This window comes from Panthera uncia, chromosome B1, assembly GCF_023721935.1.
Source record: "Panthera uncia isolate 11264 chromosome B1, Puncia_PCG_1.0, whole genome shotgun sequence".
Taxonomy (NCBI): domain Eukaryota; kingdom Metazoa; phylum Chordata; class Mammalia; order Carnivora; family Felidae; genus Panthera; species Panthera uncia.
The window spans coordinates 100,859,394-100,887,199 of record NC_064811.1 but is presented as its reverse complement, the minus strand read 5'-3'; the positions used below and the strand labels follow the sequence as shown (position 1 = coordinate 100,887,199).

Below are 27,806 nucleotides of genomic sequence, written 5' to 3'. Positions count from 1 at the left end.
ATGGGTGGATACGCTAATTCAAAATACGCTTTAAATGTACAAAATATGAGTAAAGCATCTGAATAGAACATTATATGATTTTGCTGATAATTCTGAAATGTGTTTCTCCAAAATATATAGACCTCCTTTGAATTCATATTGCAACTGGTTACTTGACATCCTACTAGAATGTGTCACAGGCATTTAAATCTTATCATGTCCGAAACTGAACTCTTGATCTTTATCTCCAATCTGTTTTTCTTCCAGGGTCTCCCATCTCCAGTAAGTGACATTTCCAAGCAAACAGCTCAACCACAAACCTGGGGGTTATTTGTCATCCTTCCCACTTCTAACTCCCTATCATACAATTTATCACCATATCATTACTATGTCTGAGAGCATTTATCAAGACTGTCCATCTCCCTTATTTCACTATTATTACTCTAGGCTAAGCAATAATCAGTTCTGGACTGCTGAAATGGCCAACTGTTCTCCCTGCTTCCTTCTACTCTTGTTCTCCTCCAATCAGCTCTCACACTGTAGCCACTCTAGTGTTCTAAAGGCATAAATCAGAATCACATGTACCTTCCTGCTTAACTCTTCAATGGCTTCCCCACAAGATCTGGCTGTTTCTTACCTCTTTAAAATCTTTTTCAAAAGCCAGTCCACCTTTTGTTTGCCACACTCTACTTACACTTGTATTTTTGTTTTCATTTTTTAAACTTGCCAAATTCTTTCTTGCCTCATGGATTTTGTATTCTCTACCTAAAGTGTTCATAACCCCAGCTCTCTGCTTGGCTAATTGATACTCGCCGACTTCCCATTTCCACTTAAAATATGCTTGTCTGCTTATTATCTGTTTCTCCAAATTCAACTTATGTTCCACATTAGCAGGGACATATCTGCTAGTGAGGTTCACTACCATATATCCAACCTAGCACTTAGCCAGACCCCAGTAAAGTTCAACAAAGACCCTCTGAAAGAATGGATACTGTCATAACCTATACTTCTCATACATATATTCTCATCATCATTCCTTCCTGCATGTTTTATGATGATAAAATGAGGGATGCTACTTCATTTTTCTTTACCTTCTCAAGAATCAAAATGTGGGCATAACAAATAGTCACTCATTTCATATTCTTTTCACTACATATGCCTAGCACAGCACATATATACTGTTATAATAATTTAAGTATCAATACTTTGTGACATTTTGTCATTATGAAAAAATGTGAATATCCCAACAGAGAAATGGACATAGGCATATTTATTCCCCTCCCTCATTAGCCAATAAAGTAATAAGACATAATAAAATCCCATTTTTAGTCCATCACATTAACCAATGATTAAAAATAAATTTAAAGTATAATGTTGGGAAGAATACAGTGAACTTGGTGTCTACACACACTGTGGTGAGGATGCATAAATCTTATATTTAAGATATATTTAAATCTTTTATATTGAAGATATATTTAAATCTTATGTTTAAAATATAAATCTTGGGGCGCCTGGGTGGCTCAGTCAGTTAAGCGTCCAACTTCAGCTCAGGTCATGATCTCACAGTTTGTGAGTTTGAGCCCTGCATTGGGCTTGGTGCTGACAGCTCGGAGCCTGAAGCCTGCTTCAGATTCTGTGTCTCCCTCTCTCTGTTCCTCCCCCGCTCACACTCTATCTCTCTCTCTCAAAAATAAAGATTAAAAAATTTTTTTTAATAAAATAAAATATAAATCTTTATATTTAAGAAGAGAAAAACATATCAAAAGCTTTAAAAATGTCTACTCTCTTTCAGGAGTTACACTTTTAAGAATTTATCCTAAGGATGTTAACTTATATACAAAGATATTCATCTCAATATTACTTACAAAATAGAAAACAAAAAGCCCAGGGAGTCTCAAATATGTGATCAAAATGACGGAATATCATGCAATCATTAAAGTTATTTACATATGAATATTTAATAATTTGGGAAAATCTGTATTTTAAGTTTTTAAAAGATACATAGCAGAAGACTTCATATTTAAATTTCTCCTAGGAAGAAGACTATCTATAAAAATGCTGGAAAGTAAGTAGGAAGTGATAATACTGGTTATTTATTATAAAAGGATATTATTATCTTCATTTTTAGCATTCTTCTGTTTTCTGTATTCTTATAATGAACGAGTTAATTTTATAATCAAAAAATAGGTTTACAAAAATGGACACTACCAATCCAATATTTTGTTGACTGCAACACAATTCTAGCAGCAATATTTTGGAGCTAAGTATGACAGTGGGCAACCACATTAGCAAAAGTTATTTCTAAAATATTAACTTTTGTTTTCCTATTTTATGGTGAAACTTTCAAAGATTCACACAGCAACCAAATGCTTTGCCATTTCTCCAGTGTCTTTTGACATTGTCAAATATCCTCTGGGGGCAAAATCACCCCTGGTTATGAACCATTGTTTTAATGATAGTTCTCTTATTCATAAGTATCCATTTCATTCATTGTAGTCTCTTAAGAATAAAATCTTTATGATTTGCATATGTGATGTATGATTTTTAGGGCAGAAATGACAGCTTTAATATATTAGTGAACAGTAAGTGTCTCACCAGGAAATCATAGGTTCTGTCTTAAAAACAAAACCTTTCATAAAGTGGATATTTGAGTCAGGCAACAAAATTTACCATTAAATGTGTGTGTGTGTGTGTGTGTGTGTGTGTGTGTGTGTGTGTGTGTATACACACTACCTCATACAATTTTATTTCACTGTGATCAATTCTTGCAAGATAACTACATCTCTTACTTTCCATTTGCAACACTGATTACTCTTAAATGTAAAAATAGAGCATAACATAAAACATTCAGAAGTACTTAGATGTATAATAACATGACAGTTATTTCATAGTGCTTGGAGTGTATACCTCCAAGCCAATCAAAAATGTTACTCAATTGTCATTCACTTGTACCAAAATATACTAAATATATTAGTACAAAATAGACTAAAAAACTTTGATCTCTGTATTTTTTCCGTATATACTCTAATTCTCAAATATTCTCCTTTTCCAAATTTATTTTTTAGAAATACATACTAATTACTAGTAAAATGTTTGTTTAAAAAGTAGAATTTGCTTTACACCAGTGGAATAAAGAGTGTTTCTATACCTGGTATTCCAGTTTTGCTTGAAGAGGTCTTTGTTCCACTCTGGGTAGTATTACCTCCAGGGGATAAAGTCTCTGTGGGATATGTGGTCCCTAAAGTCTCTAGTTCTCCTCGGTTGGAAGAAAACACCAAGTCCAGGGATGGCAGCTTCAGCATGCATTCTACTCTTGATACTGGTAAACAGCTAAACTTGATCTGTGAGGGCTAAAAGGCACAGAAAACCAAAAAAGTTTCTAGGTACTAGAAAAGTTAAAACATTTCATACTGGATTCCGAATTTATATTTAATTTCCATTTCATTCCACATATACCAAACACAAAAGGATTTTGTGTTTAATGTCCTAGCCTTTATCAAACAGATACATGATATATTAACCAAAATGTATTAATAAAATGGCATTTAAAAAAATCTAAATATTTGAGGAGGTACCTCTGAGTGATACATATTTAGACATTTAGGTAATTCAAAACATTTAAAGGTGTCTGTGTTCATATTATACTTGTTCATAATTAAGTTTTTTAAAGGAAATAATTCCTCTTATACTAAAATTTTTAAAAAGCTGTTGTAGTAACAGAAGTTGTATAAACTCTCTAGCTGTCACCCGTTACATGTTTTCATCATATTTTCAAAAGACTAATGCAAAACTCCAGAAGATCAGACTGAAGCCCGTTTGGCCAAATTGCTGTTGTAGAAAATAGTTTGAACAGATGGCCATCAGTTTCTTTTATTCTTGAGATTATCAGGTTTTAATTGAAGGTTAACTAAATCCTGAAGTTTGGGGGCACCTGGGTGAGTCAGTCGATTAAGCGTCCGTCTCTTTGTTTCGGCTCAGGTCGGGATCTCATGGGTTTGTGGGTTTGAGCCCCACACTGGACTCTGCACAGACAGTGCAGAATGTGCTTGGGATTCTCTCTCTCCTTCTCTCTGCCCCTCTCCCCATTTGCTTGCCCTCTCCCTCTCTCAAAATAAATAAACTAAAAAAAAAAAAAAAAAAAAATCCCGAGGTTTGGTTACAAGTGGTTTTCAAGTCCTCTTTAATAAATGGACTCAATCAGATACTAATATATACTCCCAAAGGCCTACTGATAAGACTGTATTTTATAATAAAATACTAAATAAAAATTCCATAACTTAGCAAAAATCTAACAAAGGTACTATTATGTGACTTATATCTCAATTACACTTTATATTTGCCCCAAAAGGACCATAATGGCAAGAAATACAGGTGTCCTAACAAAAAAAGGAATAAAATGCTGTAAAAAAGGAGGTTTAATGTAAACATTTTTATTTTTGCCATAACAGTGTGAAATCTAAGATTTGATAGCCCAGCAGAAAAGTTAATACACATATAAAATTATATATAAACTTCCCATATGTCAATCTCTAGGCCCTGATAGATATACTAAAGGTCCATGAACCAAGATTAAGGAAACTTTAAGGAAAATAATATTGGAAATATTCAAATAAACTTAAGAAAAACATTTTTCTTTAAAACAAAAAGGAATAAATGAAGTATATCACCTGAACTCGTACATAAACCACAACATCTACAGGGAAGGAAGAGTAAGCAGATGTTGAAGATGATACTAATGATGTTGTTGATTCTTCCATAGGATCAGGTATTTCAAAATGTCCCATATCTTCATCTTGTGAACTGACAGCTGTTAAAATATTTAGTTTTATTATTAGGGCAAGGGCAAACTATTTACTAAAAGATCTTTTCTCTTATGCTAGTACTGAGATCAGGGATATGAACACACAGAAACTTGCTTCTGTGGCCCATCATTCTACAAATGTTTCCCTATTCAAACCTCTTGCTTGTTTCTCCAAATTCCAATTCCTGTTATAACACTGTTCAGAGAAAATTAAGTATTTGCCCTCAAGAAGTTTCCAGTCCAAGAGAGAATCTAATGTAGGAATTAAGGATGTTAATTTTGTCATTAACTAGCTGTGGCCATGGGAAAATCATATAACCTCACCAAGACCTAATTTCTTTATTTGTAAATGAGGACTAGATGATTTCTCAAGTTCTTTTTCAGTTCTGTAATTCATGATCACTGAATAGAGTATATAATAATATATAATAGCACTAAAAATTCTTCTAAGTAATAGAATTTTTAAAATATAAGTGATTGAGAAGTAAATGTATAAGGAGAATACTTACTTGTATAATTCCTTTCAATTGGTGTGATTGGGATAGTTTCTAGAGCTTTTTCCAGAAAATCTAACAGGCAGGGACTAATAACCATTTCTTCTGGCAATGACTGAAGTGCTACCCAAGCGTACAGTTTGGCTGTTTTGACTCCTCCACTTCCTTTTCCTTTGGCTAGAACATTTACAAATGTGAGGTGAATTTAATAGTTCCCATAAAACATACAATAATTCTATGAGAAATTAGAACTACAGGACAGTTTCATCAGGTGAAGCACCTTATACATAAACCATACAAGAATGCAATAAAAATAGCAGATTGATAGAAATGATATATTAATATTAGGATATAAAGATAATTAATGATGCACATAATACCACAGTTACTCCTGCTTGCTCTAGGTCACAAATTTTGGTTCAATTTTTCAAGTTTATGCTTTGCTTAGTATTTCATTTAGCATTATTTTGTCCACTTAAGAAGATATAGAGAGTGTTGACTAACAATATTTTGTGGTAAGTGAAGAAAAATGTTGTTTTCAGGCTTTCCTATGTTCTTCTGTTTTTAGCTTATAGATACTTATAATGCTCCCCTACATGGACTGCCATCTCTTTCCTCCTACATAACAAATATTCTGTGTCAGCAGATGAGTATAATAGCTAACTAAGACTTAGTTAACTTTGGCTTAGGTTTCTACCCCCAACATACATCAATTTTGTAAACCTAGCAAAGCAGTTCAACTTCTGTGAACCTGAGCTTTCCTCATTTATAAAATGGGAATAATATTATTTGTCCTGCACTTAAATGGGCATAGATGTTCCCTGTCAATTGAAAAGGGATATAAAAAATATGATTATCATGACTACTGGCTACTTTAAAGGATTTATGTATCAAGTTCCATCTCTCAAACGAAACATCTTCAAATAATTGTCTGATATTCCTTTTTTTTTTATTTTTTAATTTTAATTTTTGTTTTGGAAATTCTAATGTATATTTGAGGTATTCATGTGGTGTGATAGCCAGATTCCAAAATAGCTGCCGGTGGTTCTTGCCTCCTGGCATTCATGCCCTTGTGTAGTTCTCTCCCACAGTGAATAGGGCTGACCTGTATGATCAACAAGATATTGTGGAAGTGATGGTGTGTGACTTCTGAGGCTAGGCCATAAAAGGTATTGCATCTTCAGTCACGTTCTCTTCGAGGTCACTCCTTTTGAAGGAAGTTGGCTCCCTTGTTATGAGAACACTGAAGCAGCCCAGTGGACAGGCCCAAGTGGGGAGGTACGAAAGCACCAGCTTGCCTGCCATGTGAATGGGAAGTGATGGAAGCAGATTTTCCAGACCTAGTCAAGCATTCTGACGACTGCAGACTTAGCCAACACCTTGACTGCAATGTCACAAATGACTTTACCAGCCAAACTGCTGCTCAATTTCTGATCCACACAAACTGTGTTGGAGGTTAAAAGCCACCAGATTTGGGATCATTTATTATGCAAAAATAGATAATAAATGTGGTTAAGACCAATGTACTTTGTCTTAAATGTGTAAGTTTAATGTTTCCATCTAAATCATAAGCTCCCACATATTAACTGCAGAACATTTTTTCTAAATACATTTGTGTGTGTGTGTGTGTGTGTGTGTGTATGTGTGTGCGTGTATAAAAGTTAAACTATTTAGTATATTAAATTTTTTTTTAACACTGATATTCTAAGGTAGTATCAATTTGAAAAATATCCAAAAGTAGTTGGGCCACATTTCCATATATGAATTTTATACAGTCGTTATTGGCAAATCTATGTCCTTTTTTCTTAAACATGTACACTTGAAAGAAATTCTCAATAGAGCAAATAGGTGATGATCAAAAAGTTACAAAAAAAAAACTAAAAATAAGGTATATTTTCCTGAAATACCTGAGGGAATAGGTGGGGGTTGGGGAGGAAGTAAGGTGTTAGTCTTGCTCTGGACAGTGCAGGGTAAAGGAGGAGAAGGAGGAGATGATGCACTATCTTTCATACCATACAGCTTGGACTCTTTAGAGAGTGTTCTTGGCAAGGAAGATCCTCTGGAGGCATTAGGTGAGTCAGTCTTTAGTGTCTTGGAATTGTAATGCAACTGTATGAAGACAGATAAACTTTCAAAATTAAAATAATCCAGATGAAGAAAACCAACAAATGTAGAAAAATGAGGAAGAAAGAACACCAATCCAGCAGTCAGAAGACCCATTTTACAAGTAAATGTTATGATGCTAGTAAGATTCTTAACTTTTTTTCATTTAAAATTTAAAAAGTCATCCCAGATAATAAATTCTTTTCTAGCTTAATGTGACAGCATTCTATAATTCTAGAATCTAAAAAATAGATGTTTAATTAAGTTGGACTTGGAAAGGTTCAGTAAAGGTTTATACAATATTCACTGTATAAAAAAGTAACTTTTTACTGCCAAAATTTAATGGAAAAGATATATAAAAGAAGTGGCAACCTATAATTTAGATGTTCTTATGTTCAGAATATAGCTGCATCGAGAAAAATGAAGTTTCATGTTAATATACTCGGTAAAGGAAGAATGTGTATGATAGAAAATGAACACCACTAAGAATAAGCTAACCCTAGACGGATAGAAATTACATATTAATATTAATATAATTAACATTAATAAATGATATATTAATATTAGAATATAAAGATAATTAATGATGCATATAATACAACCTAGACTTTTAGGTTTTTACCTTTACATCAACTCCAGGAATGTAAAATACTGTTGTTTCTAAGTCACTAGGTTTTGTCTGTAGAGATGATGGCACTTTCTTGCCAGTCATTAAATGGGTAGTAGAAGCATAATTAGTTTGAAACTTCTTCTTTTTTGAAGGAGAATCTTGATCTAAGCTCCTGGAACTTCTATCATAACTCCTATAAACAGAAAAATATTTTATCTTTTTTAAAAAGGACATTTATCTCCTTTTGTTTAAAATCAAACTTTTATTTATACAGTAAGTGGAATGTAATCCTTCATTAATAAAGTTGAAAAAGTAAAGCTTATTAGCATCTCTAGCTAAACTGGCTAATGCCTTGCATGGATGATGTTTATGTTGTATTTTCCATAACTACATAGGGGAGTTATCTTTATTCTTTCCTGAGGCCGCAATTGTTTCACATGAACATAGCAGGCTGAGGCAAATGAAATTGCCCTTTACGTAGGTAAAAACAGCTGAATATCGGCAATTTATTATAACAAATTAACATTCTTATCATTACTACTACATTTGTAGGAATTCAATTGTGTAAGTGCCTTTTCATCTTCTCATTTTATTCATTTTATAAAACCCTCCTTAGACAAATAGACCATTAAAAAAAATTTTTTTTTTTTTAACGTAATCTCTACACCCAATGTGGGGCTCAAATTCACAATGCCAAGATCAAGAGTTGCATGCCTTAATGACTGAGCCAGCCGGGTGCCCCTAAAAATCTTTTATTATGAAAAATTCAAAAAGTAAACAGAATGGTACAGTGAACCCCTAAGGCTCCAGCTTCAACAACTGTCAGCATTCTGCCCTTTTTTAAAAATCTACATTTCTACCTCCTCCCCATCCCTTCAATTGTTATTTTCTTCAGTTTTTATTTATTTATTTTTTAAGAAAGAGAGAGAGTGAGAGAGAGTACAAGCAGGGGAGAGGGGCAGAGGGCGAGAAAGAGAGAATCTTAAGCAGGCTCCATGTCCAGTGCAGAGCCCGACATGGGGCTTGATTTCACGACTCTTGAGATCATGACCTGAGCCAAAGTCAAGAGCTGGATGTTCAACTGACTGAACCAGCCAGGTGCGTGCCTCTTTAGCTCTTTTTTAGATTAGGTCAAAGAAAAGCAAAGGAAAAAATTCAAGAAAAAATAATCTAATCTTAAGCCTATTTATACCACCATTTTTTTAATGATGGAAACAAATGGTAAAGCTGCAGTTATATCCTAAACGACAGTCCAGTATACTGAGGCCTCTGTGCCACTGTTTCCCAATCTTTATCTCTATTTGAATTCATCAAAATTCTGAATAACCAAGATATCTCAGTGTACTGCACTTGTCTTTATAATAGAAATGTGCACGATACAAGGAGAATTCCAAAGATACAATTCTTTTAGTTAAATTGCTAGAATCTAAATCTGACATCCATTTCCAGTTGCCAGAAAATTTTATACACTTGTTTAAAGAAATAGTATATTATACAAATAACCACTCAAACTTTGCAGGTATGATTAAATCCACTCTTTAAATCTGCATTTTGGGACATGGGTGGAAAGTTTGTTGTAATTCAGTGATATATAAATAGTATTTCTAACAAATGAAATTACACGTACCGTTTTCTGACCAATTTCTTACCTTCTCAAACTTATATCGTCATGTTCTTGTAGAAGGGTAGTTGGGTGTAGCACACATTTTCCACTATCAATTTCAACACGTATATCAAGTTCAAAGTCAATATTTCTCTCTGTAGCTGTGCCACTAAGACTTCGGTTGACTGGAGCTGTGGGCCAGCGTTCTGTAAATAGTTGATGAACAGCGGCGAAACCTGTTGCCTTTTTACGGGATGTATGTCTAGAGAAAGAAAACTGATCATTACACTGTATTAAATCGAAAAAATTTTCAACAAACTATTTTCCAATATCTTACGTGAGCAACAGTCTGTAAATAAATTTTACTATTTTATAAATTCATACATACAACTCAACTACTTCATACTATTGAAGATTTTCCTAAGTTTGATGGAGTCACATTTTATTCAGCAACGACGCACTCAGTAACTATCATGTGCTGAGCAACATGCTAGGTGCTGATGACACAGACAGCATCACTGCTATTAAGGTGTCTAAATATTGGTGTATGAAATATAGTCTACATTTTCAAGGAGATTTCGTATTTGAAAATTGTAAAATGTTACTTTCCTGATTTTATTAAAAGACTGAAGAATAGGGAAAGAAAAAATTATGCCACATGGAGCTAAATTACATTAGTAAGCCACAGATATGTCTCTTAGTCTCACTCTGGCGAGGCAAATTAAGATTTTTTTCTATAAAAGTTAATAGTTACACATAATGCTTTAAAGATAAGTTCTAAACTCTGAAATACTGCATAAGCATCTCAAAACAAAAAGGCTACTTACGAGGGTTTCCTGTAAATATAAAACCTTTCCCTCTCATGATCTTCATCCTTTTCATCCTTCTCAGAATCTTCACTAGTGGAAGACAAACTGTCATCCCGTCGGCCCTCTTCAGGTTGGAAAGGAATGCCTGTTGAAAAGCCTCCTGGAGTTTTGGAAGAGCTGAACACAGAATATGATCCTTCACTGTTTGATGAGTAATGGGAGGGACCTTCAATGGTTACTGACAAAAGGTCCAGTTCTGTCTCCTCTGGAAACTGATTGTAAAAAGAGAAAACATGAAATCAGGTTCATTTTATGTATCTTTTCTTAATTAAAAAAAGAGAAAGAAAAAGAACATGTTTAAACGTTTAAAATTCCCTCAGACTTGAATTTCCTCACTCTGAACTGAAAGAAAGGTCAGATTTATGAACATGAAATAGCACACCAAGGAGGGAAGCAGGAAAGTCACATGACTGACAGAGTGAAATTTACTTTACAGAAGCCTCTATCATCCTGTTAATTAGTACATGTTGTGTAATTGTTTAAGTTAAACATGCTATGGGGACAAAGCAAATAATGTGATCAACTGTAAATCAGAAGGGCAAGAGAGCAATTAGCGACAGAAGAGCATGCAGTGTCAGTACAGAAAGTACCTCATGCTTCTAGATGCTTTTTGTAGATATATACTTTTTTGCATTAAAGCAAATTTTTTACTTTTTATTTTATTATTTTTTTTATTCTCAAGTTAGTTAATATACAGTGTAATCTTGGCTTCAGGAATAGAACCCCGTGACTCATCTCTTATATATGACACCCAGTGCTCATCCCAAAGAGTGCCCTTCCTTAATGCTCATCACCCATTTAACCCACCCCCATCTACCCTCAGTTTGTTCTTTGTATTTAAGAGTCTCTTACGTGGATATATTTTTTTAACGTTTATTTTTGAGAGAGAGAGAAAAAGTGTGAGTTGGGGAGGGGCAGAGAGACAGGGCACAGAGGATCTGAAGTGGGCTCTCTGGTGACAGCAGAGAGCCCAATGCAGGGCTTGAACCCATGAACCATGAGATCACGACCTGAGCTGAAGCTGGACACTTAACCAACTGAGCCACCCATGTGCCCCCGCTTTTTTTAGGTGTATTTTATTTATTTTTATTTACTTATTTTTTAATTTTTTTTTTTTTTTGGAGAGAGACAGAGACAGAGACAGAGACAGACAGAGTGTGAGCAGGGAAGGGGCAGAGAGAGGGGGAGACACAGAATCCAAAGCAGACTCCAGGCTCCAAGCTGTCAGCACAGAGCCAGATGTGGGGCTCGAACCCACAAACTGTGAGATCTTGACCTGAGCTGAAGAAACAAGTTCCTAATTGATTAAAGACAGATGTGCAAATAGTTATGTAATTAAGATATCAAACTCAAGAATATTATTTTTTAAGATGAATAGTTTATTATAAACACTGTGTCACTGAGGATTCACCAGGAGGCCACTGTCTTTAAGGTAAAAAAAAATAAAAACAAAAAAACAACAACAAAAAAACTTCCTATGATCTAATTTGTATTCCCTGTTTTGAGAGTTGCTTAAATATCTCTTGAAAATGTGAAAAGCCTTTGTAAAGTGTAACGTGCAAAGGAATGAAATCTATTGATTCTACTATTAGATACAACAAAATTAGATACATAAAAATAGACTATTATAATCAAAATTTCAAATATGCAGAGTCCAGCTTTTCCTCACTTTTTATAATATACATGTTATTTAGTAAATATGTAAGGTTTTATTTATCAGAACATATTCAATTTTTAAAAGTGTAGTATGAGTTTGTGTAAATATCCCTTTGTCTTATATTTATTTTATATTTAGCCATGCCTTAATCTATTTTGTAATTTATGATTTTTATATACTACTTTTTACAAATAGCATACATTACTATTTAAAAATAGGATTTGAACCAATTCAAATATTAATGCCCTTAAGAACCACTTAATCATTTCACAATATAAACATATATCAAATCATTAGTTGTATGTCTGATACTAATGTTACATGTCAATTATATTTCAACTAAAAAAAGAAAGTTAGATGGGGAAAAATCAATTAGTAGAATCACTCAGTTCAATTCTGTAAATAACTTACTTCCAAGTTCATTTGTAGAAAAAAAATGTTTATCAAGCTCACTATAATCTAATAGTTCTAAAACAAAATTCAGTTTGACTAAATTCAGTGTAACTATAGGATATATACTGAGACTATAACTTAAAAGGGTGGGGAAAGGGAAACAAAATACATGTCAAATTAAGGTAACTTGACAGAAAATTCTTAGACAAGGATTTATATACCTAGTATACAGCTATATTTTTATAAATTATTTTTTTTAATATTTATTTATTTTGAGACAGAGAGCAGAAGCAGAGAAGGGGCAGAGAGAAGGGGGAACAGAGGATCTGAACTGGGCTCTGTGCTGACAGCAGAGAACCTGATGCGGGGCTTGAACCCATGAACTGTCAGATCATGACCTGAGCTGAAGTTGGACACTCAACTGAGTGAGCCACCCAGGCACCCCTATAGATATATTTTTAAAATTCAGTTTACTTTCATGACTTATATTTAGGGAAAATATATGGTTCATAAAAATGTTAATTCAACTTATAAATGATTGTGTAGCACATTTTCCACAGTTTTGTACATGAGACTAATTTTTATTTGTATTTTTAAATGTTTATTTTGAGAGAGAGTGTGTGGAGGGGAGGGGAGAGAGGGAGAAGGAGAGGGAGAGAGGGAGAGAAGGAAAAAGGGGGAGAAGGAGAGAGGAAAAGAAGGAGAGAGGGAGAGAGGGAGAGAGGGAGAGAGGGAGAGAAGGAGAGAGGGAGAGAGGGAGAGGGAGAGAGGGAGAGTGAGAGAGTGAGAGAGTGAGAGAGAGAGAGAGAGAGAGAGAGAGGAAGAGAATCCCAAGCAGGCTCCATGCTGTCAGTGCAGAGCCTGACACAGGGCTTGATCTCACAAGCCATGAGATCATGACCTGAGCCGAAATCAAGAGTTGGATGCTTAACCAACTGAGCCACCCAGGCGCCCCAAACATGAGAGTATTTTTTAAATGGATTGCTTTTATACATGTATGCTTTTTTATACCAGTGACTCCAAAGAAATAACATTCAAGGATTAATTTATTTTTCTGAGAGAAGTTTAATTCTAGTTTCAATTAGTTAACAAAATTTTTTTAAAGAAAAGATTCATTTTGTAGTTGAATGCAAGGAAAAGAGATGCACTTAGGGATTAGCAAATAACTAATAAATAGCAGTTTTTGATTTATGATTTGGTCAATTTGGTAAGCTGATTTAGTCTTTAATTTTGGAGATTCAATAATACTGTACAAAGTATAGAAATAAAATGTATTTGTGCAAGAGCTTGTAAGACAGACATGGTGAAAAAGAATTCAAACAATCTTAAAGCTTTATGTAAAATATTTTTGAGGCCTGAGTTTAGTACAAAATGAGAGAAAGACAATGTGAAAGCAGATTTGAGGGTGGTTAATTAGTTTTAAAGCAAAATTTATGTTGTTCTTAATAAGTACCTGAAAATACCCTTCCCCAGGAGAGCTGGATTGTGGTGTACTTCCCCATATTGTTTTTTTCAACTTAATTAAAATAATAAGAAAATATATAAAAACTCGTGAAAAATAAACAATGGTTTAATAGTAAACAAATCTTCAAAAACAAACATAAAGTTAACATAAAGTTTAACATACATAAAATTAAATGTAACTTTTAAGCTGACCTTTTCTGACTTCTGGTTTCTACCATTATCACTATACATTCTGAACCAAAATACATAATAAAATACATAAATACATAAAGTATAAACATTCTGCATTTACACCTGTGTAAAAGACCTAATGCGGATTCATACTTGAAAGGAAAATTACTCAACAAAATCTTTCTACCTAAGAACAAGCAGTAGAGTCTTTATTCTTGGTGCAAAACACTAGTCTTGCACTAGGACATATAACTAATGATGTCAGACATACAACACTTGCAGCATGGCTCTCAAATGATGGCACAGAGGCAGTGTCCTGCTGTTTGGTAATTTTTAGATACTTCAATCATCACAATCCACACTTTCATTGTAGGTAGGAATTAGTATTTTGAAATTGTGTAACTACTATAATTTTGTAATTAATAAAAATTATTTTGCACTGTGTATCTTGAACCAATAGTATCTCTCTTACTGTATCTTGGATATTGAAAGTTACTCTGGGTCCAGGAGATGCTGCATCTACACGGATTTCAGGGAGCTCCTCAGTTTCTCCTATTCGAGAACTGTAAGGAAAATATAAAGTTACAAAACATTAGTATTGTTTTAAAAAAGCCCCTGGACTTTACAGAAGTCTCACAAATGACATTAACATTCTAAAGATTTCTAAATATTTACCTTATCCAAGGGTTAAATTTTTGGTATTCCATTTCTTAACCTGTAGCATACTATTAAAAAAGCACTGAAGGTTTTGATTAACATGAGATTTTCTGAAACTAAACCATGTAAAAATTTATACTTCTTACTTCAAGTGCTCATTTATTAGTAAGACAGTATTTTTCTTTAATATGTAAAATTTCCATTTCTTCCTATGCTAAATGTGTATGTAATCACACCTTATCTAAAAGTGACAAACTTATAGCAGCAGCTAATAATATGCAAATACTCATTTCTTTGAGTAGTCTATAAGTTTACATATAAACTTGTCTAAATAGCAATGTACTTCTTTACTGAAAAGCACACAATGATTGCGGTATAAATATGATAGAGGAATTCTTCAAACTTTTTAGTTTGACAGTATCCATTATTACCAGTATTTGACTAATGAGGTTTATTTCTGCTCCCTTAATTATGTAATTTCCCCAATTAGAACACAATAAATAAGTAGTGGACATTTGTAAAGGAGTCAGCAATTTTGTTATTTGTTTCAATGGTTGAAATATATATTACCTTGCCCTTTCCATTCGTTTAAGAGGTGGTCTTCCAGAAGCAGAAATGCTTTTTGAACGGCTGTAACTTGGTTTGTAACCCAAACCCCATTTATCCTTTAGGGAAGCAGCCTAATGAAATGGGAGAAGAGTGACTTTAAACAACTGATGGTGTTGTAATATCTGACTACAGATAAAATATTATTCTATTCAACAAATTAGTCTGTTTTTCCCCCAGGTCAATAACACGTCACTTTATTTTTACTTTTTATTAGAGAGTGAGAGAGAGGTAGAGAGAGTACACATGCACATGAGCAGGGGAGGGCCCTAGGGAGAGGGAGAATCTTAAGCAGGGTCCGGACCCAGCACAGCCCATGTGAGGCTGGATGTGGGGTTTGATCTCCCAACAGTGAGATCATGACCTGGAGTCAGATGCTCAACCAACTTGAGCCACTGAGGTGCCCTGATAATGTGTTACTTTAAATTTGACTTTAAATGTCACTTAACAGTATAGGTGGATCAAAGTAGAGCAGGACCTAATGTCATTTAGAAGGAGTGTACAGTGAAAATATGAGTCACCAGCTGGCCTGCAAGAGAAAAGAGAAAGATTGGGAGCAGGGGTGAGGGGTACAGAAATAAGGTGAGAAGAAAGAAACGATTAAAAAGTAAAGAACAGCAAAAGAAAATGAGAATTAAAAAGACAGATTCTGGGAGAAAGCTAGGTTGGGGGTGGAAGAGAAAGAGAGATTAAGGGAAAGCAGGAGGGAGAGAGGGAAAGGCTGGGTTTGAGGGCCATCAATCATCTCAAGTACTACCCAAAGGCACTCCTGTGACAGAACTCCATTATAGGATAGGATAGGATAGGATAGGAGAGAAGGGAGGAGGAAGGGGAAGGGGAAGGGGAAGGGGAAGGGGAAGGGGAAGGGGAAGGGAAAGGGGAAGGGGAAGGGGAAGGGAAAGGGGAAGGGAAGGGAAGGGAAGGGAAGGAAAGGAAAGGAAAGGAAAGGAAAGGAAAGGAAAGGAAAAAGGAAAGGGAAGGGTGACTTCAACACTCTTGGTTTCCAAATCCCTCTTCTCCAAATCTGTATCTAGTTGGGAACTAGATATTGAAAAGACTCAAATACAATGGAAATGTGGAATGCAAGAGGACTGAAGGGGAATTGAGGGGGAAATGACAAATGAGGTAAATGTTAAGAATGCTGATACAATTTTGGTAATTTCCCTAATCCTCTCTACCTAGTTTTATCAACAGTCAATTACCAAGTATAAACTACCTCATAAACAGTATGAAAACAGTATTTTAATTCTATTATATGATTGTTAGGTATATGGTAGGAAAAATTTTAAACACAGATTTATGCATTAGAAGTCATAACTATCCATTTATTATTATCAGAAGCCAGTGATGAATAACTCAGATTGGATTTTATTTTCAGTTTAAATAAATAATTTATAACAGTATTCAAACTAGGGTATCTGGGAGTTTGGGATGATCAAGGAAATAAAGTTCAAGTCAATGAACCCTGGATCTCTACAACCTTTCTCCACTTCCTCTGGCCCTAGCAACTCTGACTTAATGTTTTTTATGTACTGGGGTGTGACCCAAAAACCTTATGCTGGTAAAAAAAAAAAAAAAAAAAAAAAAATAGAGGGTTCTGCTGATTATTAAAAAAAGAAAGGTTAAGAATCTATTTTTTTTTAAAGTACTTTTTCCACTAACAAGACCACCTTAACCCAAAGCAACCTACCTCTATTTGAATACATTTTAGAATTATTTTCTACTGTATGTTTATAGTATATCTATCTACATATTTATTTTACTTGTTCAGCAACTGGACTAAATCCCAAAAAATGTGGTGGGAAGTGGGGTCAAAGGTAAATAACTTGTTCTTTAAGAGACTCAGATTCTAGTACGGACAACTAAACGAACGAAGGGAAAAGAATGAAGTGCTGCGAGTACATAGTGGCTTAGAGGTAAAGTCAGCTGCAGAAAATGGGAGAGGAATAAAATGGACATCTCAAAAGACTAACATTTTGAGTTGAAGACTAAAAAGAAAGTATGATTTCATGAAAGGTGGACAAAACGTGGTGGCTAAGGACACAGAATGTAGAGTCCCACTATTTAGGTTTAAATCTTGGCTCCACTGAGATTAATGGCCGTATAACCTTGGTCAAATTACCTGACCTCTGTCTGTTTCCTCATTTTTAAAATGAGGAAAATAATACAGGCTACCTCATACAGCTGTTGTACAGATTTAGTGGGTTGTTAAATATAAAGTGCTTTAAATAGCGTCTAGTACATAGTAGATATGAGACATACAAATCAAATGGTATTATCACTAGCAATGGAGGAAGAAAGAGAACATAAGTATCCTTACAAAGTTTCATAAACTAAAAAATAAAAGAATGGTCTACTTTAATAATAAAATTCTTCTTAAATGTTTACTCACTCGCATACTAGACCTCCGTAATTTTTTACGAACGTCTCTTCGAATATCATTCACAGCAACAGATTCTAATTGTTGATAACGTTGAATTTCCTGGTTTATGGTTCCCTCACTTGCACCTAATTTTCTGGATGCAAAACAAATACTGCAATTAGTGTAAAGTAGTAACAAAGTAAGATTGATTTTTACTTGCTCCTTTTTAATTCTTTCACTTCTCAGAATATCGAAGATTATATATGGACAGACCAAAACCCTCCATAAAGTTAATAAAAAAAACTCTAACATTTTAGGAAATGGCTCTTTCCCACTTCTGCATTAAGAGAATCTTTGATAATCTCATGAAAGTTATGGACCCACTCTACAGAAGAATGTATGTAAAATTCTACATATATTTAAGCCTCAAGTAAGATTTTAGGGAAGTATAGTTTCCTTCAAGTCATTTTTAACCCCTAAGAGCAAAACTCAAACTGTAATGTAAGTCAACAGGAAAATGTGAATCGTTATATCATAATTAATTCAATGAATAGTTTTTAGGTAATACCTAAACAATATGAGACAAATATATGCATTTTGTCTGATGCATTTATTTGTCTAAATGCATATATTTGTCTAAAGTCCTCAAATGCAAAAAACACAGGCATAGGTGTACGAAGATTAGAAAAGATAAAGCGTGAATATCACCTCCTGGGAAAACAAAAATGTCAGTTTGATAGGCAGGATATTTAGTATTCTAGAGCAAGTTATTTACTCAGTACTATGTATCAGGCAACTAATAAAGAAAAAAAATTACCACCACCCACTCCTCTCTCTCTATTCACCCTATATCCACCCTAGTTCTAGAGAACCGCTAGTACAGGCAGGAAAAAAAAAAAAAAAAAAAAAAGCATGAACTTTGAATTCAGACACACCCAAGTTCAAATTTCAATTCTTTAAACTCTCTGAGCCAGTTTTCTCACCTATAAAGTTTGGATAATGCCATCTAGCCACACAGAAATCCTGTGAGGATTACATTGAAATAACATGTCAGATTCACAATAGGTACTTAATAAATGCTAAATTTGTTTCCTCCCTTAAAAATTTATATTCCAGAAATACCAACGTTAGCAAAAGACTAGTGCATATGTTAATATGCACATGTGAAAATATGTATAAGTGTGTATACACATGTAGAGATACATATATGGAATATAAAGTCAGTCATAAACTGCCCAGAAATGGGGAGTTGTGATGAGCGCCAGACTAGGACTTCACGCTTAACTTCATCACTAATGAATGTATGGTTTCATGCAAGTTACCAAACTCTTCTGGACCTTGGTGATCTCATTTATAAATTAAAGGGGTTGTACTGCCCCAAGTCCAGTCTTTTCCACACTGAAAATTCTATGATTCTACTATTAAAAATATTCTGTGACATTAAAAATCATACACATACTTAAGATCATCTATTACTTTGGCCTGTTCATTCAGTTCTCTGATATCCACTATACGCTTCATGATTTTTCTTCCTCTAAGTTCTCCTGGCTGGCTGCATGATGCTCCTGGTCTTCGATAATCTACAGCTTCCTGAAAAATCAAAACATGTCTGTCAATACCACCCTCAGGTCACATAGTTAATCTATACTATCACAAAAATGACACCTTAAATCAAAGGAAGCATGCAAGAATCAAAGCCATCTATATCAAGTACGATGATTAGAATTCTCCAGTGATTCAAATCCCTTCATTTTCACAAGGAATCTATTTAGTGGCTACCTACGTTTCCCCATGAGTGAGCTCTGCATGCTTTCAAATGGGACTGGCTAGACTGAGGGGAGCCCCACATCTCTGGGTCACACAGATACTCTGCAGGAACAGAATAGCGCTGATTTGGGGGCGTCAGGCCTAGCAGGTGATTTACAAGTCGCTGCCCAAAGGTGAGCTTGTGGCCATCTCCACTTACTGAACTTCCATCTGAACTCTAAATGATAAACAGTAACATTAATTTTTAAAAAATTTCTTCCCAAGAACAAGACTATTTCAGGAAACAAGAGTTAAAGGATATTTTGTTTTAAAAAGTTTTAAGTCAGTACCAGAATGAAAGTAGTGAGTAACTTGATTTTTAACTACCAAATAATTTATACTATAAAATGTATAGACGGAAATACATCTTTTTAAGTGTATACTTCATTTTGTGTGCATGCACTTTGCTTTGAGATCCATTTTTTAGCATCTTTCTTTCTTGAGATATAATCCATGTGCCATAAAATTTATCCACTTAAAATGTACAATTCAGTGGTTTTTAGTATATTCACAAAGTTGTACAACCATCATCATAATCTGTTTAGAACATTTTCACCATCTCCCAAATGAAACCTCAAAAGTAACAGCAGTCTCTCTCCCCATCTAAACCTCCCCGACTCTCTCAGCCCTCAGCAGCCACTAATCTACTTTCTGTCTCTACAGGTTTGCTTGCACTTTGCTTTTAATGTTAGTACATTACCTTTAAGTTAAGGCACAAGTTTGTTGACAGTCATTATGAAAACTATCAATTAAAAGACAATATTATAAAAGCAAAAACCAGCATTACAAAATGCAGACACATGGAACCACCATTCTCTTCCTTTACACTTAGCAACTACAATATAATAAATAACATTGAGTTAATCAAATCCCTATTTCAGGGTAAAGGCCAGTCTAGAAAAGTCTAACAGTAAGTTTACTTACAGTATGGATAGTGGGAGACATAGTATCAACTTCATCCTCATCGGACAGATCAGCTATGTTCACTGAATTGAGATCAGCAATATCATCTATGTCCTCCTCTCCTGTCAGTGTCGTAAGGGTATTGCCCAGAGCATTAAGCCTTTTGCCAATGTTAGGATCCATGTGGACATCAATCCCACACATTTTCCATAATACATTGAGCGTCCATGTTCCAGCACTACTACTTTCTGTTTAAATGAAGAAGTGGCATTTTGTTAAGTCTTGAGTATAAACGTTTAAATAATCCTATATTTAAGGAATAAAATGGATGATAGCCTTGTGTAACAACTAACATCTCTCACAGCTAGGTCTCTCAGAAACATCAGACTGTGGGATTGACTTCCCTTTGCAAAGTGTGCATCTCTTGTTTCCTCTGTGCAGCACCCTTCTTTCTCCTGTGAACTATAGATTCCCTCTTCTCCCCACCCCCAAGCTGATCTACCTTTCTATGGTTGTAGTGGGAATTGCCACAATCCTCACTCATTAGCCAGAATTAGATAATTAGGCCAAGTAAGAGTCAAAGCTGGAAAACTAAAATCCCTTCCCTAGACTTCAAAACCAGTGGTCCCTTTCTAGTGATTGAGGTTGGAGAGATGAGGCTCATGAGCTTTTGGCAGCCGTGTTTCCTGCCATGTGTAAGGAGGAGGTCAGCACTATGAAGAAAATGAAGCAGCCAGGGAGGAGCAAAGAAGAGTCCTAGTGGGAATTGAAATCTTGGTTCCTGTAGTTCCTGAGGGCTCCCTGAATTGAGCTGGTTCCTTACCTTCACTGAGATAGCCATTCCTAAGTTTAATTGTGATCCGTATATATCCTTTTAATAAATCCCTTTTGGTTAAGCTAGTTTGAGTGGGTTGCTGTCACTTATAAACCTGAGTTCTGAAAAAGACTTTTATGTGACCTTTCTCCAAATAAGTATGTTTACCTCAGTCATCACCCTTTCCTTCTAACATTACTCCTGGAAATTTCTTAACTTTTTCAGTTCTCTGTCAGTGGGACTAGTGGCCTTACTACTTTCTGAGACAATTTACTTAGGATGAGTACCAACGCTAGGCTTGGGGGAAGATAAGGGGAATAGTAAGGAGAGAAAGGAAATCTGCTAACTTTAATCAGCTTCTACTCCCACTGACATTTTAAGAGCCCTTAAATAAATATCTCCCTTTAGCTTACCGTAACTTAGTTATAAGTAAAATAAATAAAAATTTACGCCATGAAATCATCTTAGTCAAGACAGGTTATAACTTTAGAGTTATCTCCTAACTTATTTCCTAAGATACTTTTTCTCTCTAATCCTTTAAAGGTTCTGCTTTCTTGCTCAAGGGAGAAAAAAAAAAATTAAATGGCTCTCCCTTTGTCCACCAAATTAAGTCCAGACTCCTTAATTTTTTTCCAATATTATTTTTCACATAATTCTGTTCCACCCAGTTTGGACAATTCTAACTAGACATTGTTTTCACAGCATGACTAATATTCTGTCTGCCTGAATTTTCTAATCCATGCCTTCCAGTTATTGCTTAAGAAATAATTTTATCGAACTGGAGGGAGGTTCCGGAAGATGGCGGCGTAGGAGGACGCGGGGCTCACAACGCGTCCTGCCGATCACTTAGATTCCACCTACACCTGCCTAAAGAACCCAGAAAACCGCCAGAGGATTAGCAGAACGGAGTCTCCGGAGTCAAGCGCAGACTAGAGGCCCACGGAAGAGGGTAGGAAGGGCAGCGAGGCGGTGCGCGCTCCACGGACTGGCGGGAGGGAGCCGGGGCGGAGGGGCGGCTCGCCGGCCAAGCGGAGCCCCCGAGTCTGGCTGGCAAAAGCGGAGGGGCCGGACAGACTGTGTTCCGACAGCAAGAGCGATTTAGCGTCTGGGAGGTCATAAGTTAACAGCTCTGCTCAGAAAGCGGGAAGGCTGGAGGACAAAGGGAGGGAGAGCTGCTGAGCCCCCGGACGGCAGAGCTCAGCTTGGCGGGGAACAAAGGCGCCAGCGCCATCTCCCCCGCCCACCCCCCAGCCAAAATCCCAAAGGGAACCGGTTCCTGCCAGGGAACTTGCTCGCTCCACGCAAACACCCAACTCTGTGCTTCTGCGGAGCCAAACCTCCGGCAGCGGATCTGACTCCCTCCCGCTGCCACAGGGCTCCTCCTGGAGTGGATCACCTAAGGAGAAGCGAGCTAAGCCTGCCCCTCCACCCCCCGTGCACCTTGCCTACCCACCCCAGCTAATACGGCAGATCCCCAGCACCACAAGCCTGGCAGTGTGCAAGTAGCCCAGATGGGCCACGCCACCCCACAGTGAATCCCACCCCTAGGAGAGGGGAAGAGAAGGCACACACCAGTCTGACTGTGGCCCCAGCAGTGGGCTGGGGGCAGACATCGGGTCGGACTGTGGCCCCGCCCACTAACTCCAGTTATACACCACAGCACAGGGGAAGTGCACTGCAGGTCCTCACCACGCAAGGGACTCTCCAAAATGACCAAACGGAAGAATTCCCCTCAGAAGAATCTCCAGGAAATAACAACAGCGAATGAACTGATCAAAAAGGATTTAAATAATATAACAGAAAGTGAATTTAGAATAATAGTCATAAAATTAATCGCTGGGCTTGAAAACAGTATACAGGACAGCAGAGAATCTCTTGCCACAAAGATCGAGGGACTAAGGAACAGTCACGAGGAGTTGAAAAACGCTTTAAACGAAATGCAAAACAAAATGGAATCCACGATGGCTCGGCTTGAAGAGGCAGAGGAGAGAATAGGTGAACTAGAAGATAAAGTTATGGAGAAAGAGGAAGCTGAAAGAAAGAGAGATAAAAAAATCCAGGAGTATGAGGGGAAAATTAGAGAACTAAGTGATACACTAAAAAAAAATAATATACGCATAATTGGTATCCCAGAGGAGGAAGAGAGAGGGAAAGGTGCTGAAGGGGTACTTGAACAAATTATAGCTGAGAACTTCCCTGAACTGGGGAAGGAAAAAGGCATTGAAATCCAAGAGGCACAGAGAACTCCCTTCAGACGTAACTTGAATCGATCTTCTGCACGACATATCATAGTGAAACTGGCAAAATACAAGGATAAAGAGAAAATTCTGAAAGCAGCAAGGGATAAACGTGCCCTCACTTATAAAGGGAGACCTATAAGACTCGTGACTGATCTCTCCTTCTATTCTAAATGACAGACTTGCTGGATAAAGGATTCTCGGCTGCATATTTTTTCTGTTTAGCACACTGTAGATATCGTGCCAAGCCTTTCTGGCCTGCCAAGTTTCAAAGGAGAGATCAAGGTCTTCCCAAACAAACAAAAACTGAAGGAATTTGTTACCACGAAACCAGCCCTACAAGAGATCCTAAGGGGGATCCTGTGAGACAAAGTACCAGAGACATCACTACAAGCATAAAACATACAGACATCACAATGACTCTAAACCCATATCTTTCTATAATAACACTGAATGTAAATGGATTAAATGCGCCAACTAAAAGACATAGGGTATCAGAATGGATAAAAAAACAAGACCCATCTATTTGCTGTCTACAAGAGACTCATTTTAGATCTGAGGACACCTTTAGATTGAGAGTGAGGGGATGGAGAACTATTTATCATGCTCCTGGAAGCCAAAAGAAAGCTGGAGTAGCCATACTTATATCAGACAAACTAGACTTTAAATTAAAGGCTGTAACAAGAGATGAAGAAGGGCATTATATAATAATCACAGGGTCTATCCACCAGGAAGAGCTAACTATTATAAATGTCTATGCGCCAAATACCCGAGCCCCCAGATATATAAAACAATTACTCATAAACATAAGCAACCTTATTGATAAGAATGTGGTCATTGCAGGGGACTTTAACACCCCACTTACAGAAATGGATAGATCATCTAGACACACAGTCAATAAAGAAACAAGGGCCCGGAATGATACATTGGATCAGATGGACTTGACAGATATATTTAGAACTCTGCATCCCAAAGCAACAGAATATACTTTCTTCTCGAGTGCACATGGAACATTCTCCAAGATAGATCATATACTGGGTCACAAAACAGCCCTTCATAAGTTTACAAGAATTGAAATTATACCATGCATACTTTCAGACCACAATGCTATGAAGCTTGAAATCAACCACAGGAAAAAGTCTGGAAAACCTCCAAAAGCATGGAGGTGAAAGAACACCCTACTAACGAATGAGTGGGTCAACCAGGCAATTAGAGAAGAAATTAAAATATACATGGAAACAAACGAAAATGAAAATACAACAATCCAAACGCTTTGGGATGCAGCGAAGGCAGTCCTGAGAGGAAAATACATTGCAATCCAGGCCTATCTCAAGAAACAAGAAAAATCCCAAATACAAAATCTAACAGCACACCTAAAGGAAACAGAAGCAGAACAGCAAAGGCAGCCTAAACCCAGCAGAAGAAGAGAAATAATAAAGATCAGAGCAGAAATAAACAATATAGAATCTAAAAAAACTGTAGAGCAGATCAACGAAACCAAGAGTTGGTTTTTTGAAAAAATAAACAAAATTGACAAACCTCTAGCCAGGCTTCTCAAAAAGAAAAGGGAGATGACCCAAATAGATAAAATCATGAATGAAAATGGAATGATTACAACCAATCCCTCAGAGATACAAACAATTATCAGGGAATACTATGAAAAATTATATGCCAGCAAATTGGACAACCTGGAAGAAATGGACAAATTTCTAAACACCCACACTCTTCCAAAACTCAATCAGGAGGAAATAGAAAGCTTGAACAGACCCATAACCAGCGAAGAAATTGAATCGGTTATCAAAAATCTCCCAGCAAATAAGAGTCCAGGACCAGATGGCTTCCCAGGGGAGTTCTACCAGACATTTAAAGCAGAGATAATACCTATCCTTCTCAAGCTATTCCAAGAAATAGAAAGGGAAGGAAAACTTCCAGACTCATTCTATGAAGCCAGTATTACTTTGATTCCTAAACCAGACAGAGACCCAGTAAAAAAAGAGAACTACAGGCCAATATCCCTGATGAATATGGATGCAAAAATTCTTAATAAGATACTAGCAAATCGAATTCAACAGCATATAAAAAGAATTATTCACCATGATCAAGTGGGATTCATTCCTGGGATGCAGGGCTGGTTCAACATTCGCAAATCCATCAACGTGATACATCACATTAACAAAAAAAAAGAGAAGAACCATATGATCCTGTCAATCGATGCAGAAAAGGCCTTTGACAAAATCCAGCACCCTTTCTTAATAAAAACCCTTGAGAAAGTCGGGATAGAAGGAACATACTTAAAGATCATAAAGGCCATTTATGAAAAGCCCACAGCTAACATCATCCTCAACGGGGAAAAACTGAGAGCTTTTTCCCTGAGATCAGGAACACGACAGGGATGCCCACTCTTACCGCTGTTGTTTAATATAGTGCTGGAAGTTCTAGCATCAGCAATCAGACAACAAAAGGAAATCAAAGGCATCAAAATTGGCAAAGACGAAGTCAAGCTTTCGCTTTTTGCAGATGACATGATATTATACATGGAAAATCCGATAGACTCCACCAAAAGTCTGCTAGAACGATACATGAATTCAGCAAAGTTGCAGGATACAAAATCAATGTGCAGAAATCAGTTGCATTCTTATACACTAACAATGAAGCAACAGAAAGACAAATGAAGAAACTGATCCCATTCACAATTGCACCAAGAAGCATAAAATACCTAGGAATAAATCTAACCAAAGATGTAAAAGATCTGTATGCTGAAAACTATAGAAAGCTTATGCAGGTAATTGAAGAAGATATAAAGAAATGGAAAGACATTCCCTGCTCATGGATTGGAAGAATAAATATTGTCAAAATGTCAATACTACCCAAAGCTATCTACACATTCAATGCAATCCCAATCAAAATTGCACCAGCATTCTTCTCGAAACTAAAACAAGCAATCCTAAAATTCATATGGAACCACAAAAGGCCCCGAATAGCCAAAGTAATTTTGAAGAAGAAGACCAAAGCAGGAGGCATCACAACCCCAGACTTTAGCCTCTACTACAAAGCTGTCATCATCAAGTCAGCATGGTATTGGCATAAAAACAGACACATAGACCAATGGAATAGAATAGAAACCCCAGAACTAGACCCACAAACGTATGGCCAACTCATCTTTGACAAAGCAGGAAAGAACATCCAATGGAAAAAAGACAGTCTCTTTAACAAATGGTGCTGGGAGAACTGGACAGCAACATGCAGAAGGTTGAAACTAGACCACTTTCTCACACCATTCACAAAAATAAACTCAAAATGGATAAAGGACCTGAATGTGAGACAGGAAACCATCAAAACCTTAGAGGAGAAAGCAGGAAAAGACCTCTCTGACCTCAGCCGTAGCAATCTCTTACTCGGCACATCCCCAAAGGCAAGGGAATTAAAAGCAAAAGTGAATTACTGGGACCTTATGAAGATAAAAAGCTTCTGCACAGCAAAGGAAACAACCAACAAAACTAAAAGGCAACCAACGGAATGGGAAAAGATATTTGCAAATGACACATCGGACAAAGGGCTAGTATCCAAAATCTATAAAGAGCTCATCAAACTCCACACCCGAAAAACAAATAACCCAGTGAAGAAATGGGCAGAAAACATGAATAGACACTTCTCTAAAGAAGACATCCGGATGGCCAACAGGCACATGAAAAGATGTTCAACGTCGCTCCTTATCAGGGAAATACAAATCAAAACCACACTCAGATATCACCTCACGCCAGTCAGAGTGGCCAAAATGAAGAAATCAGGAGACTATAGATGCTGGAGAGGATGTGGAGAAACAGGAACCCTCTTGCACTGTTGGTGGGAATGCAAATTGGTGCAGCCGCTCTGGAAAGCAGTGTGGAGGTTCCTCAGAAAATTAAAAATAGACCTACCCTATGACCCAGCAATAGCACTGCTAGGAATTTATCCAAGGGATACAGGAGTACTGATGCATAGGGGCACCTGTACCCCAATGTTTATAGCGGCACTCTCAACAATAGCCAAATGATGGAAAGAGCCTAAATGTCCATCAACTGATGAATGGATAAAGAAATTGTGGTTTATATACACAATGGAATACTACGTGGCAATGAGAAAAAATGAAATATGGCCTTTTGTAGCAACATGGATGGAACTGGAGAGTGTGATGCTAAGTGAAATAAGCCATACAGAGAAAGACAGATACCATATGGTTTCACTCTTATGTGGATCCTGAGAAACATAACAGAAACCCATGGGGGAGGGGAAGGAAA

General features: G+C 36.4%; 1 protein-coding gene across 4 annotated transcripts in view; it reads right to left on the bottom strand.

The window, feature by feature from the left end:
- The window catches only part of BLTP1 (bridge-like lipid transfer protein family member 1), a 223,467-nt gene that overhangs the window by 21,003 nt on the left and 174,658 nt on the right, over positions 1-27,806 (bottom strand). For 2 of the 4 annotated variants that reach the window (XM_049631120.1, XM_049631121.1), the window contains 14 exons: positions 20,500-20,726; positions 19,553-19,753; positions 19,229-19,359; positions 17,800-17,923; positions 15,372-15,481; positions 14,617-14,707; positions 13,963-14,025; positions 10,418-10,671; positions 9,637-9,852; positions 8,000-8,180; positions 7,182-7,383; positions 5,290-5,451; positions 4,647-4,786; positions 3,128-3,329 (listed from right to left, as the gene is read on the bottom strand). In XM_049631120.1, coding sequence (XP_049487077.1) covers positions 3,128-3,329; positions 4,647-4,786; positions 5,290-5,451; positions 7,182-7,383; positions 8,000-8,180; positions 9,637-9,852; positions 10,418-10,671; positions 13,963-14,025; positions 14,617-14,707; positions 15,372-15,481; positions 17,800-17,923; positions 19,229-19,359; positions 19,553-19,753; positions 20,500-20,726 — 2,304 coding nt within the window. The remainder of the gene's footprint in view (positions 1-3,127; positions 3,330-4,646; positions 4,787-5,289; positions 5,452-7,181; positions 7,384-7,999; positions 8,181-9,636; positions 9,853-10,417; positions 10,672-13,962; positions 14,026-14,616; positions 14,708-15,371; positions 15,482-17,799; positions 17,924-19,228; positions 19,360-19,552; positions 19,754-20,499; positions 20,727-27,806) is intronic. The other 2 variants (XM_049631122.1, XM_049631123.1) reach the window with 2 other exon arrangements.